The following is a 16286-nucleotide window of genomic DNA, read 5'->3' on the forward strand; positions in this document are numbered from 1 at the left end:
GACCCTGTGGAAACCAAGAAACTTAGAGGGGACATCTAGAAGGCAACTGTCCCAGTCACACCCTGACAACAACTGGACATAGGCCATCTTGCCTTCTGAAGTTAAGAGTCCTCCAGAGACCACACAAGTCCCCAGTTGGTGTTGCCCAGCCTCCAGGGTAAACCTTCAGGTCCCCAAAAGACTCAAACTGGTCCAGCAAAGGCCTTGGCTGCAGGCCAGGTGGAGATGGGGTGGGGTGGTGATATTCAGGGGCTCTCCGGAAGCTGGAAACTGAGCAGGGTCCCCAAAGGCTCTGAGGCGTGACTCTGACCACAGACACAGTGGGGGAGGAGAGCAGAGCGTTTTCCCGGAATCCTCCATGGCAGGGGATTTTTCTGGACTAGTCCAGGCCCTGGCACCCACTCTCTCCTGCCCAATCAAAGGACACTGTCAACTGAAGCTCAGGCCCCACCCACGGTTGGTGAGATCCCAAACCCACCATCCCAGCCCCCATCTCCAGTACACTTTGCACCTGAAGCTGCCAGTAACTGTTGGGCCTTAGGCAGATGACCACTTCCCTTCCTGTGTCTCAGTCCTTCACTTAAATTGTGGGGAAAGGGTCCACAGATGCTCAAAACCCCGATGATGGGACACAAGGACCCCAAACTCAGCACCAGAGGCTGTACTTAGAATGCTCTTGGAAGTGCTTTGTACCGCTTTCCCAGGAGGTTTTGAAATTGGAATTAGCTAACAACAGCAACACTTTCAGAGAGTTCACCTGAAAATCGGGACTTCAGTCTCAAAAAATCCTTAGCTGGTGGTAAAACACTTGCCTAGCATGCATAAGGCCCTGGGTTTAATCCCCATCACCACACTAAAATAAATAAATAAATAAATAACAACAAAAAAGATTAAGAAAAAGCCTTAACTCTGGTCAGGGGTGGTGGCACACCTGTAATACCAACAGCTCAGAAGGCTGAGGTAGGAGGATTGCAAGTTCAAAGCCAGCCTCAGTGAGGCACTAAGCAACTTAGCAAGATCCTGTCTCAAAAAACAAAAAAAGGCTAGATGGGCATGGTGGTGCCAGCGGCTCAGCAGGCTGAGGCAGGAGGATAAGGAGTTCAAACCAGCCTCAGCAACTTAGCAAGGCCTCAAGCAACTTAGGGAGACCCTGTCTCTAAATAAAATATTTAAAAAGTACTGGGGATGTGGCTTAATGGTTAAGTGCACCTGGGTTCAACACCTGGTACCAAATGGGGGCGGGGGATCCTTAGCTCTAGCAGGCTGGGTTGGTCGTGAGGGGCTGAGACCTTCACCGGCCCCCACAGGTCCTGGTGTCTGCTTCTTATATATATGTCACCTGCCTGGTGTCACGGGCATCTGGGTTGTGACCCTTGGTGACAATCAGTATTTGCTTGCTTTATACACAGAAAGCAGAACCTATCTAGTGTCATACAGCAAACTAGGGGTAGACTCGAGCGGAGGGCCCCTGACACTGAGTCTAGGAAAGGTCTCTCCTCGTCCAGGTCGGGAGGAGGCGGGAAAGGGCCAGGCCAGGCCAATGACCCCGTCAGCGAAAAGGAGGCGTGTTCCCCGTTGGCCCCGCCCTGACCAATAGGAAGAGGCCCCGCCCCCGCCCCTTAAAGCGCGACCCGCCCCCTCGATTCGACTCCGGAGCCTGGGCTGGAGGACGCGGACGCCGCTGCTTCTAGGTCCAGGGAGCGCGGACCTAAGACCCCCTCGGGCCCGGCCGGCCGCGAAGGATTGAGGCCGCGGCCCGGCCCGGCCGGCTCCCTTGGGTGCCGCCGCCTCCGGTGAGTGTCTGCGGAGCTGGGGGTCGCGGGGCGCCGGGCTGGCTGCGCACATTCGCCGTGCACGCGCGCAGACCACGGCCGCACACACACGCACTTTTTCCGCAGGACGGTGGCTTCCAGCCCCGTATGGTCACCTGGGCGGTCCCAGGCGCCCGCGGCTGGTGGGTTCCCTGTACCCCTCCCCCGGCCGTCCCAGGGCTCCAGGAGCCCCACGGCTGGCCAGGGTGCATGAGTGTGTATGGTTCACCGGCCGGCGAGGCTGCTAGCAGACAAAATAAACACCCCCTCCCTCGCTTCCTCCTCCCACGGCTGGGCCCTCCGGCATGACCAGTTTTATGAATCAAACCCCTTTCAGGGGATGGCCCAGCCTTATTCTTTAGTTACATTTCATTCCTGGGGTCTGACGGTTCGGTGCCTTAGTGCATGCAGGCTGACTGGGGTCCTCAGGGCCGTGTCACTTACACCAGAACTGGGGGCCACAGACATGCAGCCCTCAAGAAGGATGGGGGCGGCTGAAGATAACTATTGACCCATCCCCCCCAGCTGGGGGATGGACTTCGGCTGGCCAGGGCCTTTGTGCTCCAGGTATCAGGGTGCCCCATCTGCCTCTGCCAGGAAAGGGGCTTTGCTTGTGCTGTGAACCCAGTGGCCTAGAGCCAGCTTAGTCTTTTGTGTCCCCAGGGCTGGCAGCACTGAGGCTTGAGGACTGCCGAGGTCCCCTGTGGTCACTGGCAGTCCAGCTGACTGGTGCCAGCCACTGCCTCACCACCCCTTGTTAACTATTACACCGGGTTGCTGACAGCATCTCCTGCTTGGGTGCAGGGGTGGGGTCTGCACCCAGAAAGAGGCCCTCAGAGTCCAGGTGTCCCCCTGCTTGCTTTCTACACCAAGGGCAGGTGAAGCTCCAGAGAGGCACCAGAATCTAGAGCCCCTTCCCAGGCCAGGAGCCCCTAGGGCTGGGGAATGGACCAATCTCCAAGGTCCATTCCTGCTAGGCTGTTGGGTGCACAGAGGGTAGCTAGGCTGGCACTCTCCGGCAACTGTTAGAGTTGGCCCAGTGGGCAAGTGAAGTCCAGTAGGGGCACAGCTATTGGTAAAGCCCAGCAGAGCTGGGATAGGCTGGTGGGGGGATGGGAAAGCAGTCCCCTGAGTTTACTGTCTTCTCCCAAGGGAATCGGCCCCTGGAGCTTCTGTAAACACAGTGTCAGAGGCAGGAAGAGGGCTCTGGTAATGAGCAGCCCAGCTGGATCTCCTCCAGACCATTATCTAGCCTCTCCCAGTCCAGGGAGGAAGGACCCAGTAGCACACATGCCAGCCTGGAGGCCTGGGCACTGCCTGTCCCCTATCACCCTCAAACTCAAGGAGGTGAGGGACAGCCACATTGGGACAGCCATCTGAGACCTGTGGGTCAGATGGGGATGACTTGGGGGCTGGTGTCCCGGGACATTTGTCCAGATAACATCACTTGCTCCAGACTCTGGAAATGGGAGAAGAGGAATTCAGCACAAGGAGCCCCCCAGACATGCCTCAGACTTGTGCTTTCCTCTGAAGGCCCCTCTGGCAGGCAGCCCTGGGGCCAGGGCAATGCCCAGATGGACCCACAATTCCAACAGCTTCTGTTACTAACCCCCCTACATCCCTGGGGGAACTGGGACAAGACCCAGGTAAAGCAAGTTAAGTCCCTGTGGGGTTAAGTTAACCCCACCCCTGGGCTGCACAGTCCTGGACAGGAAAGTGGGTCGCACTGGGCCTGGGAGACCACAGAGGCACTCCTGACCACGGACAAGCCCATGGGAAGGGGCTTAGTGCCTATCCCCAGATCCCCCTCAGAGCCCCTCCCTGAGCTGGGGAGCCCAAGGCTCTGTGTTGCCAAAACCAGCTCCCCTCAGTGCTGTGGAATTTGCGTGAGTTCTTGGAGAAGGGGGAGGGTGTGTGTGTGTGTGTGTGTGTGTGTGTGTGTAGGAGCGCGGCCCAGTGGGTGTGTATCTGGCGTGGGTGTGTGCCTGTGCGCGTGACTGCAGCAGTGCTGTGTTCAGGGCGGGCAGAGGTGCTTCAGGGAGTCGTGTGTACTGGGCAGGGTGAGCTGGGGGCTTAGCCTCTTTCCTTTTATCGGTTTCCACATTCCAGAGGCAGCCGGGTTGCTTTCCCCAAGCCCTCAGCGGCTGTCCAGGCCCACAGGCCTCCCCCGCTTTTCCTCATTCCAGCCTCCCTGGGTGTGAGGAGGCTGGGGGAGGCTCCCTCAGGCCACCTCGGTTTTGGGGGGGTGGGGTAGGGCAAGGGGCCAATTCTTCTCCAAGACTGGGGACAGCCCCCCCCCCACCACGGGGCTCCTCCTGGGGAATGCAATAAGGCTCAGACATTCCTGGAGGCTGCCTGAGAGATTTCATTAAGGAGGAGGAGGGAGCTGGCTTGCACTGAGAAGGAGCCAAGGCCCCTGCTAGCCCTGGGCCCCCAGTCACTGAGCAACAGTGACAGCCATGTGGAGCAGGGTTATGGCTTGGTGACTGTGGCCCACCTGCCCATTGGCAGTCCCCAGATCCCAGGAAGGGCTGCTTGTGCCAATGTGGCCAAGAACCCCAGGACACAGCAAGAATGAGAAAGGCAAGACCCCTTTTGATTCCAGGCACCTTAGGCTGGCAACCTCCATTGGTGACTAAAGTGTTCTTCTAGCAAGTTCAGGGTTAATTGCTGGGTTAGAGCCTTACTCCATGGGTGCATGGCCCTGGGTGGGGACAGGGTGGTGAGGAGGCCCAGCGTCTGGGCCAAGCAGCATCATATCTGCCACGTGCCAACAGTGGCATCTGGGCTGGCCCATTTCTAGTTGGGCCACAGCCACCACATAGCTCCAGGGGCCACAGGTGTCCTTGCCTAACAGGTGGCACCTCTCCTGACTGAAATGGCACGTCCTTCCACCCTGAGGGCTCACTTGAGCCAGGGACTAGTCTTAGTCACTGGTCTCCCTGCCCTGGGCTGACAGGTCTGGCAGCTGCCAGGTCACCCATGCTGCCACTAAAGGCACCCACTTGGGGCTAGGCCATCCTCCTGGGTACAGAGGAGGGGGAGGGCCCAGCTGCCAGCCAGTCCACACCTGTGAGGGAATCCAGAACCTCCTCCCTGGATAGGCAGACACGCTGATGTCCCTGGCTGTCCCCTTTGCAAACCTATGGCTGTGCAGAGGATTCACCTCAGCTGTATTTCTAAAATACAGCTCTGCCGGGGCCTCACCTCCAGAAGTTCTTACTTAATGGTTTTTTTATTGGATGGGCCCAGGGTATCAGAATTTTTTAAAAGCTTCCTAAAAGTTGGGGTGGAAAAGCCCCAAGGGTTACAGGTGGAGATGGAAGCACAGAGAGGTCGGGGAGCTGGAGTGAGGTCACAGAGCAGACAGAATAAACAGAGCCAGCTTGGGAGTCCCTGGCTTAACCACCAGCAGGGGCCACAGCCCCCAGCCCCTGCAGAGGGGTCGCATTCTGAGGAGCAGCCTCTGAGGAAACCAAGCCCCTCTGCCCTTTGTGTGAGGACCCACATCAGAGACCCCTGACCTCTCTGCCCTGCTTTGTGGGCCAAGAGCTGCTGTGTCCCAGAGAAGGGGAGATGGGGTGGACCCAATTTAGGCCTGGGGCTGTAAGCCTTCTTGGACACAGACACGTCAGCGAAACCGGAGCCAGCCGTTTTGGCGGCCGCCAGAATAGTCCCGCCTGCCTGGGGAGGAGGGGCGGGGGTGGCAGACTCCTGGGGCTGGGCTGCTGCCAGGCCTGGCCTGCAGTGCGAATGCGGAGCCCAGGCCCAGGCGGGCCAGCACCAGGAGCCAAGAGCCCAGAGCCACGGGGTCAGATTAGAAGCACCCATCCCCCACACCTTCTCTGAAGCATCTAGCACAAGAGGAGAGGGAGTGTGAGCTCTGTCATCTGTCAGTCTGTCCAAATGTCCTCTGCCCAGTTGGGTACATGGCCTTCCCCAGGAGCAGTGTGGTGTACCAGCTTCAGGGCTGATGTGGTCACCCAAATGCCTAGACTCTACCCCACCCATGTGCCCGTCCCTGCATGTAAGTGGTTGCCCACAAGTGTGTCGCACACTCATTGTGAGGAGCATTCTGGGTCCCTCAGGGTGCTGAGATGATGAGTGCCTTTAGTCTTTCTTACTCATAGAGCCCCTCCCAGAGGTCATATGCAGCAGAGGGCTGGCCAAGGGACAGCTCACCCCATTCCCATTTCTAAAACTAAGGACACTCCACCACACTTCCCACCATCCTGACAGTGGAGGCAGCCTTGCTGTGGAGGCCTTGAACCTGGGTCCAGGGACCTCCTGTTGGCATAAAGATACACAGTGGGCTCCTGCAGGAAACTTGCCCCCTAGTGGGGTGGGCAGGTGGGCAGGAGTCCATGCGTACAGGTAACACCCTTGACAACTAATGTTCACTGACTACCTGATAAGTGCTGAGGACAACGAAAAGTGGTGGAACCTTGACACCCAGTCATGGTGTCATGATGCCGGGGCCCTCACTGTAGCCCTCCCTTCCTCACAGCACCCTCGAGCTCAGGGTTGTTCCAGAACCCTCCCCCACCCTTAGCAGAGGGAAAGGTTTCCCTACCCTGCCTCAGCTTGGCAGATCAGATTTCAAAGCGCAGGCCAGGGCTGTAATCACTGGATAGCACAGGGGGGCAGAGACCCCAGGAGATACCTCCATCCCCACCCAAGGGGACAAACATCAGGCATGCATCTGAATCCCTGTTTACAAACAAACAACAGCTTTGGGCAAAGTGGCACAAGACGGTAATCCCAGCAACTCAAACCTGTAATCTCAGCATTTAATCTGAAGCAGGATGACTGCAAGTTTGAGCACATTGAGAGACCCAGTCTCAAAAAATAAAAAGGACTGGTAAAGCACCCCTAGATTAATCCCCAGTACAACAAAACAAACAGAGCAATGCTCCAGAGGGTAAAGGAGACAGAGATGCTTATGCTGGCTCTGCAAGTGAGTGACTGAACCCCATAGTCATGAAAGGACTTGGGGATCTACTTCACCAGAATTTGGGCCTGAACTCTGTCTCATGCTGCTCTGCACCTGTCCCCTCCAGGGTCAGCCTTTGCCCTCTCCAGGTTCCTTCCCCATCTGCTCTTGGTGCCAGGAACCCCATGGTGGAGCCCCCTGGCCATAAGACCACAGCTTGGAAAATCTGGAGTTTTCCAAGGCCCCAGTGCAAACTCCTGTTTCCCCTTGCCTGGTAGAGCAGGGACTCTGGCAAAGGAGCTCAGCCCTGCATGTTTGGGGAACAGGAAGCAGTTAACTACTGCTTGCTGGGTCTCCTTGGTCCCTCCTGTTCTGAGCTTACTATCTCTCCACCAATTGAAATGCACCTTCTTGTCACCTGTCAAGCCAGGTGGCCATCTTGTAGCCAGATCCAATGACTGCTGATTAAAAGCCCAACAGATTAGGAAGCCCAGAGCCCACAGCTGTTACCCCTCCTCCCTGCAGAGTAGGGGGTTCCTCCCTGGCCATGCTCCAAGCCCCTGAAAGCCAGTCTGGACACTCAGTGCTAAGTGTTCCACATGCACCTATCCTCTGCAGCCCTGAGATGTCCGAGGTAGATAGATGAAAAATGTGGGTACAAGAGTGTAGCTGCTGTCTGTGGCCTCACAGCTTGGACACCTCAGCATAGAGCTGCCTGCCAGGAGTGAGAAATCTTAACCATGACCTTATAGGAGGCCCACAGGGAGCTGAAGCAGCAATATGGCCAGGATGGCCACGTGTAGGGTCCCCTCCCACCTGACCCCAGCCTGGCCCCTCTGGGAGGGTTGATTCAGGAGGCGGCACCTCACCCCCCACATGTATGCAGTTGGGGGGGCACTCATGGCCCACATCTGGAGGTTAGGCCCCACCCATCATCCTGAGTCAGCGAGGGTGGAGCAGATCTCAAGAGGGGGACAGGGCTGGGGGTGCGGCACACAGGGCCTTAGGTCACACCATGGGGGCACTCAAGGGGGTTGGGAAGGCTTTCACAGCTGGGCTCTGAAGGGCCTTCATCACTGCTAACTAGTGAGGGACTCCCAGCTGGAAGCTCCTTGGGGAGATGACTTCCCTAGCAAAGGGACATTGCAGATGAGCAGTGCCTACAGGACCAACTTGGGTGATAAGGGCTCCCTCTTCACCTAGAGCTGGCCTAAGACCCTAAGGACCTGACTCATCTAGCCTGGGATGACTCCTTTTCCTTCTTACAGTCCAGGGGCCATGTGCCTGGATGACGGGGAGCTCGTGGATGGGCTCCTCCCCACAGCCTGGGGCAGGCAGGCTGGGTGGGGGGGTCTTGTTACCTGCTTTGGCCACATGAGCGAAGGAGAGGCCCAGCTCCAGCACAAAAGGCTCTTGTGTGAGTGAGCATCAGGCAGGTGCTGACCACTGGCAGGACTGCCTCTGGGGGAGAGGCTGGCACTCCAGATGAGACTCAGCAGTCTCAGAGGCACCCATGATATGAGGTCCATTCCTGGATATGGCCCCAGGCTGCTCTGGGCACCTACATTATGGGGGAAGGGGGCAAGCTGTGGACCATCTTGTCTCAGCTGTTCCAGTTAGGAGCAAGAGTCAAGACACGGCATCCTTCATCTAGAGGGCATGGACTGGGCTGGGATGTAGCTCAGTGGCAGTGTTTGCCTTGCGTTTACAAAGTCCTGGGTTCAACCCCAAGTTCCAAAAAAAGATTTAAAAAAAAAAAAAGAACACCATTGGGGCTGAGTGTAGCTCAGTGGTGGAGCGTTTGCCTAGCATATGTGGGGCCCTGGGTCTGATCCTCAGCACCACATACAAATAAATAAAAAAGTATTGTGTACAACTACAACTAAAAAAAAAAAAGATAGAAGGTATGGACCCTGTCCCAGGGGCAAACCCTTAAGGCCTTGGGCTACAGCTCAGACCTCCTGGCACCTCTGAGGGCCCCCTTTCCTCTTGTCCCTTTGGGAGTGGTAAGAGCAGCTTCCCCTGAAGTAGCTGCACACTGCCACTGCTGAGGGGTGCTGCTGCCCACTATTCTCAGTGTCATGCCCAGAGCAGACCTGGAGGACCATGAGAGGAGTGAACCTGGGGCTTCAGTACAGCCTGGCATTGCCTCTGTGGCCACCTCACACCAGTGCCCCCCACCCGACCTCAGGGGCCCTTTACCTCTAGTTCTGTCCTGGTCTGGAAATGGGTCTGAAGAGGCAGGCTCCCTGCTTCCCCATTTCCCTGGGACAAGCAGACACCTGCCAAGGACTGCAGCCAGCCTGCCCCTCCTCCAGGAACTTTCCCCCTAGCCACATCCTGGCAGCCCACAGCCCCTGTCCTGGGCAGGTCTGACTGCACAAATGGAAAAACACCAATCCCATAGTTTCCATGTGAAGTCTTCCTGCTGCGGTCTTGGAGGAGGGAGGGATGAAGAACGTGGCCCAGGGGCCAGCAGCCTGGGGCAGCCAGCTTCTCTGCTTACGCGCCTGGGCTGACTGCCTGCCCAGTCTCTCCCAGATGCTGCTGGGAAGGACTGCCACTCCATGACACACAATTCTCTCTCCTTCCCTGATCTTCCCTTTTTCTACCACAGGTAGGAAGAGGTAGGAGATGTGGGTTCAGGAGGACGAAGAGTACATGGTCACTGGGTACTCAGTGGCCCTCAGTCCCTGTGCTCATCGGCACACATCAGCGTACGGAGTGCTCACAACAGCCAACATCGTAACTGTGAGGTCAGATAGGCACAGTGGAACACACCTATAACCCCAGCGACTGTCTCAAAAACTAAAAAGAGATGGGGATGTTGCTTGGTGGTAAAGTGCCCCTGGGTTCACTCCCTAGTGCAAAAAAAAGATAAGGTCACATGGTAAGGGAGTGATGGGGATGGGCCAGGAACCGGGCCGGGGGACCTGACTCATAATCACTGGGCTCTGTTGCATTTGGGGGCGGGGAGTGATGAAATCCCTTCTGGCCCTTCCTGGCGTAGCTGACCTCTCAGCCCTGACTCATGGCTTCTTTGCTCCCAGGGACAGAAGATGCGCTCCAGGAGTCCTCTGCCACAGCCCCTGCTGCTGCTTCTACTGCTGGTCCCAGGGCCCAGGGTGCAGGGGTGCCCATCTGGCTGTCAGTGCAACCAGCCACAGACAGTCTTCTGCACTGCCCGCCAGGGGACCACAGTGCCCCGAGACGTGCCACCTGACACAGCAGGCCTGTACATCTTTGAGAACGGCATCACCACACTTGATGCAAGCAGCTTTGCCAGCTTGCCAGGCCTGCAGCTCCTGGACTTGTCACAGAACCAAATCACCAGCCTGCCTGGTGGCATCTTTCAACCACTCACCAACCTCAGTAATCTGGATCTGACCTCCAACAAACTGCGTGAGATCACTAACGAGACCTTCCGTGGTCTGCGGCGCCTTGAGCGCCTCTACCTGGGCAAGAACCGAATCCGCCACATCCAGCCGGGCGCCTTCGATGCACTAGATCGCCTCCTGGAGCTCAAGCTGCAGGACAACGAGCTACGGGCACTGCCCCCACTGCACCTGCCCCGCCTGCTTCTGCTTGACCTCAGCCACAACCACCTCCCGGCCCTGGAGCCCGGGATCCTGGATACTGCCAACGTGGAGGCACTGCGGCTGGCTGGCTTGGGGCTGCAGCAGCTGGATGAGGGGCTCTTTGGCCACCTACGCAACTTGCATGACCTGGATGTGTCTGACAACCAACTAGAACACGTTCCTCCTGTGATCCGAGTCCTGCGGGGCCTGACACGACTGCGGCTGGCTGGCAACACCCGCATAGCCCAGCTGCGGCCTGAGGACCTGGCTGGCCTGGCCGCCCTGCAGGAGCTGGACCTTAGCAACCTGAGCCTGCAGGCCTTGCCAAGTGACCTTGCAGGCCTCTTCCCCCGACTGCGGCTCCTGGCAGCTGCCCGCAATCCCTTCAACTGCGTGTGCCCCTTGAGCTGGTTCGGCCCCTGGGTACGTGACAGCCACATCACACTGGCCAGCCCTGAAGAGACACGCTGCCATTTTCCACCAAAGAATGCTGGCCGACTGCTCCTGGAGCTTGACTATGCTGACTTTGGCTGCCCAGCCACCACCACCACAGCCACAGCCCCTACCACAAGACCAGTAGTGGGGGAGCCCACACTCTTACCTTCCAGCTTGGCTCCTACCTGGCTGAGCCTGACTGAGCCAGCCACCAAGGCCCCCAGCCCACCATCCACTGCCCTGCCAACCAAAGGGCCTGCTTCCCAGGCCCAGGACTGCCCTGCATCTACCTGCCTCAACGGGGGCACCTGCCAGCTAGGACCAAGGCAGCACCTGGAGTGCCTGTGCCCTGTGGGCTTCACGGGCTTGTACTGTGAGAGCCGAGTGGGGCAGGGGCCGCAGTCCAGCCCCACACCTGACACACCAGGGCCTCCCCAACCCCTGCCCCTCGGCATTGAGCCAGTGAGCCCCACCTCCCTGCGTGTGGGACTGCAGCGCTACCTGCAGGGCAGCGCACTGCAGCTCAGGAGCCTCCGCCTCACCTACCGCAACCTGTCAGGCCCTGACAAGCGGCTGGTGACTCTGCGACTTCCTGCCTCACTCACAGAGTACACGGTCACCCAGCTGCGACCCAACGCCACCTACGCCATCTGCGTCACACCCTTGGGAGCTGGGCGGGTACCTGAAGGCAGAGAGGCCTGTGGGGAGGCCCGCACACCCCCGGCTGTCCGCTCCAACCATGCCCCAGTCACCCAGGCCCGAGAGGGCAATCTGCCACTTCTTATTGCACCTGCCTTGGCTGCTGTGCTCCTGGCTGTGCTGGCTGCTGCAGGGGCAGCCTACTGTGTGCGGAGGGGACGGGCAGCAGCCATGGCTCAGGGCAAGGGCCAGGTGGGACCAGGGGCAGGGCCCCTGGAGCTAGAAGGTGTCAAGGCCCCTTTGGAGCCAGGCCCCAAGGCAACTGAGGGTGCTGGGGAGGCCCTGCCAGGTGGGCCTGAGTGCGAGGTGCTGCTCATGGGCTACCCAGGGCCCAGCCTCCAAGGTGCCCTCCCTGCAAAACCCTATATCTAAGCCTCAGGGAGAGCCATGGGCTGAGTTCTCAGCCAGCACCCTCTGCTGCCACACAAGAAAGTTCTCAGTGCATATCCCGGGGACACATGTGCTGGGTAGGGCTATGTGACCACTCCTAGTCCCTGCCCCTCTCTGCCTTGATCTCTTCTGTGAGTTGCTGTGGCCCAGGTAATGAGCTTTGACAGCCCCCTAGCCTGAGTGCTTATAAGGTTGGCATCTGCCCCACCTATTCAATGTGCAATCCTGGGGCCTGGCAGGCTCTGCCGTGTGCTGGTAATGCGGCTGGGGCCCTGCTGGGCTCACCCAACCCAAGGAGACTGGGGGCCAGTGAAGGAAGCCCCCAGAAAGAACATGGGTGGGGATGGGCCCTGTGGCCCCAGCCTCGGCCCCAGAAGCACAGGAACACAAGAAACTGGAAAGGAAGGTGCTCTGGGAACATGTGGACTTGCTTCTGTTGTTTCATTTTTTAAAGTGTATTTATAAGCAATCCTTTCCCATTTATGCTGGGAAAATGTTTTTCAAACTCAGAGACAAGGACTTTGGTTTTTATAAGATAAACGATGATATGAAGGCCTTTTGTAAAAAATAAAAGACAAAATGAAGTAAGTGCTTCTCAGGCTTGGCCTGGGATACACAGGTTGGGTTCAGGGAGGATGGGAAGGCTAGCCTCTGTGGGAGGCTGCAGACATCTCCCACAGGGCATCAGGTCTGGGCTTCAAGGGCTGCCACAGAGGGTCTTGCCAGAAGGGCAGCCCGGCCAGGAGTGAAGTGAGACCCAGGCAGGGATAGGGCCACCTGTCTTTGGGAAAGGGGGACCAGTTAGAGCAGCCTCACCCTAGCCAGATCCAGTTTTCTGCCAGCAGGAACTATAGTGCCTGAGTCTGAGAGATGCTTGTGGCAGATATGGGGCCCAGAGAGACCCAGGGGAGGTCATCCCCTGCTCAGGGGCAGGTCTCATGGGCAGTTCACCATCTGACCTCCAGGGAGGGGGTGCCTTAAGCTGTCTTATTCCAGGTCTCATGGCTGTCTGGTCCTGAGACCAGGTGGTATGTGTGGCCCCAGCTCCTCCCCACAGTCCCACAGGCTCTTTTGGGAAGTCCTGTTCTGCCCTCTGATCCAGCTGTGAAGAGGGTTTTGGTACGGGTAGAGGGAGGGTGGATAGCCAAGGCCAGAATCCTGATGGGTGCAGAGGGAGGGGGCCAGCCAGAGCTGTTAGGAGCAGGTCAGAGACAGGGCTGAAAGGGCCGTCTGGCTTACAGATGGCACTAGGCTTGGTGGCTCCATGGGGTCCCTTTGCTCCCTGCACTGGGGATGTACTCAGCTACTCTAGAACCCCCAAAACTGCAGGTTGAGATGGGGGCAGAGCCAGGGATGTGTAGGAGAGCTGTAGCACGGACTGGGTTTGGGAGAGTGACGGATGTACACCATCTCTTCCTGTTACCCTCAGAGGGTGAGGGGCAGTGGGTCCCAAGCCACCCTGAGTGAGGTCTGTACCTTTCCTGGGCCCTGCCACCCCACCCCAGCCAGTCCCACAGGCCAGGTTTGCCTTGTCCCCAAGGCAGCTTGGGGACAGTGACGGATGTACACCATCTCTTCCTGTTACCCTCAGAGGGCGAGGGGCAGTGGGTCCCAGGGCAGTGAGGAGCCCAGCAAAAGCTGGAGCAAGCCTCCCAGAGGCCCCACACAGTGTCCACCCACAGGTCACAGCCCTGGTCCCTAGCCTCACCCCAGCAGTAAGAAGGAAGCACAGCCAGGCCCAGAGGCTTGGGGTGTTGATGTCAACATAGAGTCGGGCCTGGCCACGCGAGGCTCTGGATTCAATTAGTGGCTGCTGAGGGCTCTGGCACGCGGAGGAGGAGGCAGGCGGTGTAAGTCATGTGGCAGAGGAGGTGGCTGTGGGCCTGGGTGGGGCCCTTCTTCCTAAGGCAGCAGTGGTGGTAGCAGCAGCCCAGGTGGATTTCCTGTAGGCCTGGGCTCCATTAAGAAGCAGCCATGGCGAGGCGGCTGCCCTCAGCAGCCCCATCAGAGGCACCTTTGTGGGCCTGTGGGCCGCTGCTGAGTACGGCAGCTGCTAAGGAAATGTTTCCACTGCAAAGCAAACCTGGCCCGTGGGACTGGCTGGGTGGGGTGGCAGGGCCCAGGAAAGGTACAGACCTCACCCAGGGTGGCTTTAAGCCAGGGACCAGGGGCAGCCATGGGGACATGCCAGCCCCCTATTCTGGGTCCTTCCTGCCACAAGTGTAGTTTCATTTGGGCTGCATGGGCTCTGCTTCTGTCCCTGGCACCTCAGGCAGATGAAGCAGCAGCTTGCTCACAGCCAAACAGGATGAGCCCACAGCCTGCTCCCTGGCCCAGCTGGGGCTGCCAGCCACAGGGGAAGATTCGGTGGCCATGACCCCTGCTGCTATAGGGGATAGAGCATAGGTTCCTCCAGATCCCTCACACTCATACCCCCTCCCATTTCACACCCAAAAGCATGTCTCCTGGACCAGGGAAAAGCTGCTTCTTGAACACTGAGCTCTGCTGGTCCCTCTCATATCCCCCATCTCCACCCGGCACAAAGCAGGGGGCCTGCCTTACATACAAAAAGTGCCAGGTACCTGCCCTTCCCGCCAGCCTTTCACACGGCCCGAGGTTGGCCTGCTTCCCAGTACACCCAACTGTTCCCACTGTGGCATGCTCCAGTGAAGACGCTCCACAAATGGCAGGAAGGACAGAGATGGGAACCACAATAGAGCCCCTCCCGCCCCAGGGGAGGAGGAAGTGAGGTGAATGCCTGACCCCTGGCTCCTATAACTCTTAAGAGCACACACTGTTCTGCCCAAACCAAGATGGAAAATCTGTAAAACAGAAGAAACTGAGGGCAGCTGAGTGCACACCGCTGCCAGCCTCCCTGAGCTGTGCCCACAGCTGACGCCCTGTGCACTTTCCATCTCCAGTCAGCGGGGGGCTCTGGCTTCCAGGGTGCATGGGAGCAGGGGACCCACCGCCTCTCAGTTTAGAGGCTGGCATGCGTCCCTGGCATCCACTAGCTTGAGAGTGCCAGCTCTTTTGCTAAGGGTTCTGGCAGGGCCAGGGCTGGGGACGGAGGGGCAAGATACTGGCCTGGACACCCATCTGGGAGTGATTTGAGAAGCTCCAGTCCTTGCTGGTCCTTCCAGGCTATTCTTAACTGCTGTAATTACAGGGTCAGCCTTGGCCAGTGGCACCGTGGGGTCTGAGCATCGTTAACTTCCAGGGGCCATGCTGGGGCTGGGTGGGAGTTGCTCTGCGGGGGATGGAGGACCTATCACTGAGGGCAGGGTCTGGAAGGCAGGAAGCAGTGGGCGGGTGAGCACTTGACTGCCGATGCTGGGTCCCTTCACACCCACAACGCCTCTGCTGGGGGCCTGCAGGGAAGGGGCCAACGGTCTGGGAAAGTCTGGAGGACAAGATGCCAGGGCAGCACCAAGGCAATCTCAGGGCTGGGGTGGGTACGTGGAACAGACGATGGGTGTAGGACCCCATGGCCCAGCTGTTCCAGTTCCCCCAGGGCAGGCTGGGCTCTGCTGACTTCCTTCCTGAACCCCCTGTCCCCCAGGCCTAGAGCAGCAGGAGGCTGAAGAAAGTCCTGAGTTTCACTCAGCCTTGCCTTCCTCACCTGTAAAACTGCCCATGCCAACAGCGTCCCAGTCTCCCTCTCCCTAGGTGTGAGAGGATGGGATGGAAGGTCTCTGTCTTCCTCACCAAGCCCCCCTCTTTAGGAAGCACTCTCAGCTAGGGAACACTTGGCCAAGGGCTCTTCTAGAAGATCCAAAGGAGACACATTGCCCTTGCTGCTCCTGGTCTCTGTCCCTCCGTGACTCAGTTTTTTTAATATAAGAAGGTTCTTTCCTAACTCCAGCAGTCCACAATCCCCTTGCCTGGAAGAGCACAAGCCAGCCCCTCCATGAGTCACAGCTGGAGCTTTGGGACAGGGACCAAGTCCTTGCCCCTTCCCCCCATATCCTTGCTTGGCTAAGTGTGAACCTTCCCAAGCCTCGGTTTCCTCAGCTATAATGTGGGTGGTCGTGCAGACTAAACGACTGCTCCCTTGTAAGTGCTCATTGCAGACCTCCTGATGGCTGGCTCTCTGCCACTGTGGACCAATGCCATCTCTGCACAAAGCTGCCGGCCTGGTTGGGGACCCCACCAGGGTTTCCACAAACCTTCCTCCATATACTTCTGGTGGGGATGGAAGGAAAGGTGTATTTGGACCTCCCCCATGCTTCCTGGGCACCAGCCCCACTTGGGGACGGACAGGGACAGCCGTGTAGCAAGTGCTGACTGAATGTCATAAACCTCAGTGGAATCCAAGCCCACTCCTATCTGCCACTGGCCCCTCTAAATCTGCTCATCTCTCCCAACATCTCTACCTGTCCATCCCATAACCATCTTCCTGTAGGTCTCCCAGGGTCCTCAGTCCCACAAATATCCTCA

At 58.1% G+C, this 16286-nt stretch overlaps 2 protein-coding genes across 3 annotated transcripts in view; one reads left to right on the top strand and one right to left on the bottom strand.

Annotated features, from left to right (window-relative positions):
• Positions 1–16286, bottom strand: part of Coro7 (coronin 7) — a 55464-nt gene that overhangs the window by 11365 nt on the left and 27813 nt on the right. The gene's annotated exons all lie outside the window — the stretch shown is intronic.
• On the top strand, positions 1646–12434 carry Vasn (vasorin). Its single transcript, XM_046444260.1, has 2 exons — positions 1646–1793; positions 9795–12434. The coding sequence occupies exon 2, from the start codon at positions 9804–9806 to the stop codon at positions 11826–11828; it is 2025 nt and encodes a 674-aa protein (XP_046300216.1). The 5' UTR covers positions 1646–1793; positions 9795–9803; the 3' UTR covers positions 11829–12434.

The sequence above is a fragment of the Marmota monax genome, unplaced genomic scaffold, assembly GCF_021218885.2.
Source record: "Marmota monax isolate L192 unplaced genomic scaffold, Marmota_monax_Labrador192_F-V1.1 WCK01_AAM20220418_F8-fsc00035, whole genome shotgun sequence".
NCBI lineage: Eukaryota > Metazoa > Chordata > Mammalia > Rodentia > Sciuridae > Marmota > Marmota monax.

What these genes read in the sequence shown, in the direction of transcription:
- Vasn (XM_046444260.1), top strand. Translation starts at nt 9,804, where the DNA reads ATGCGCTCCAGGAGTCCTCTGCCACAGCCCCTGCTGCTGCTTCTACTG.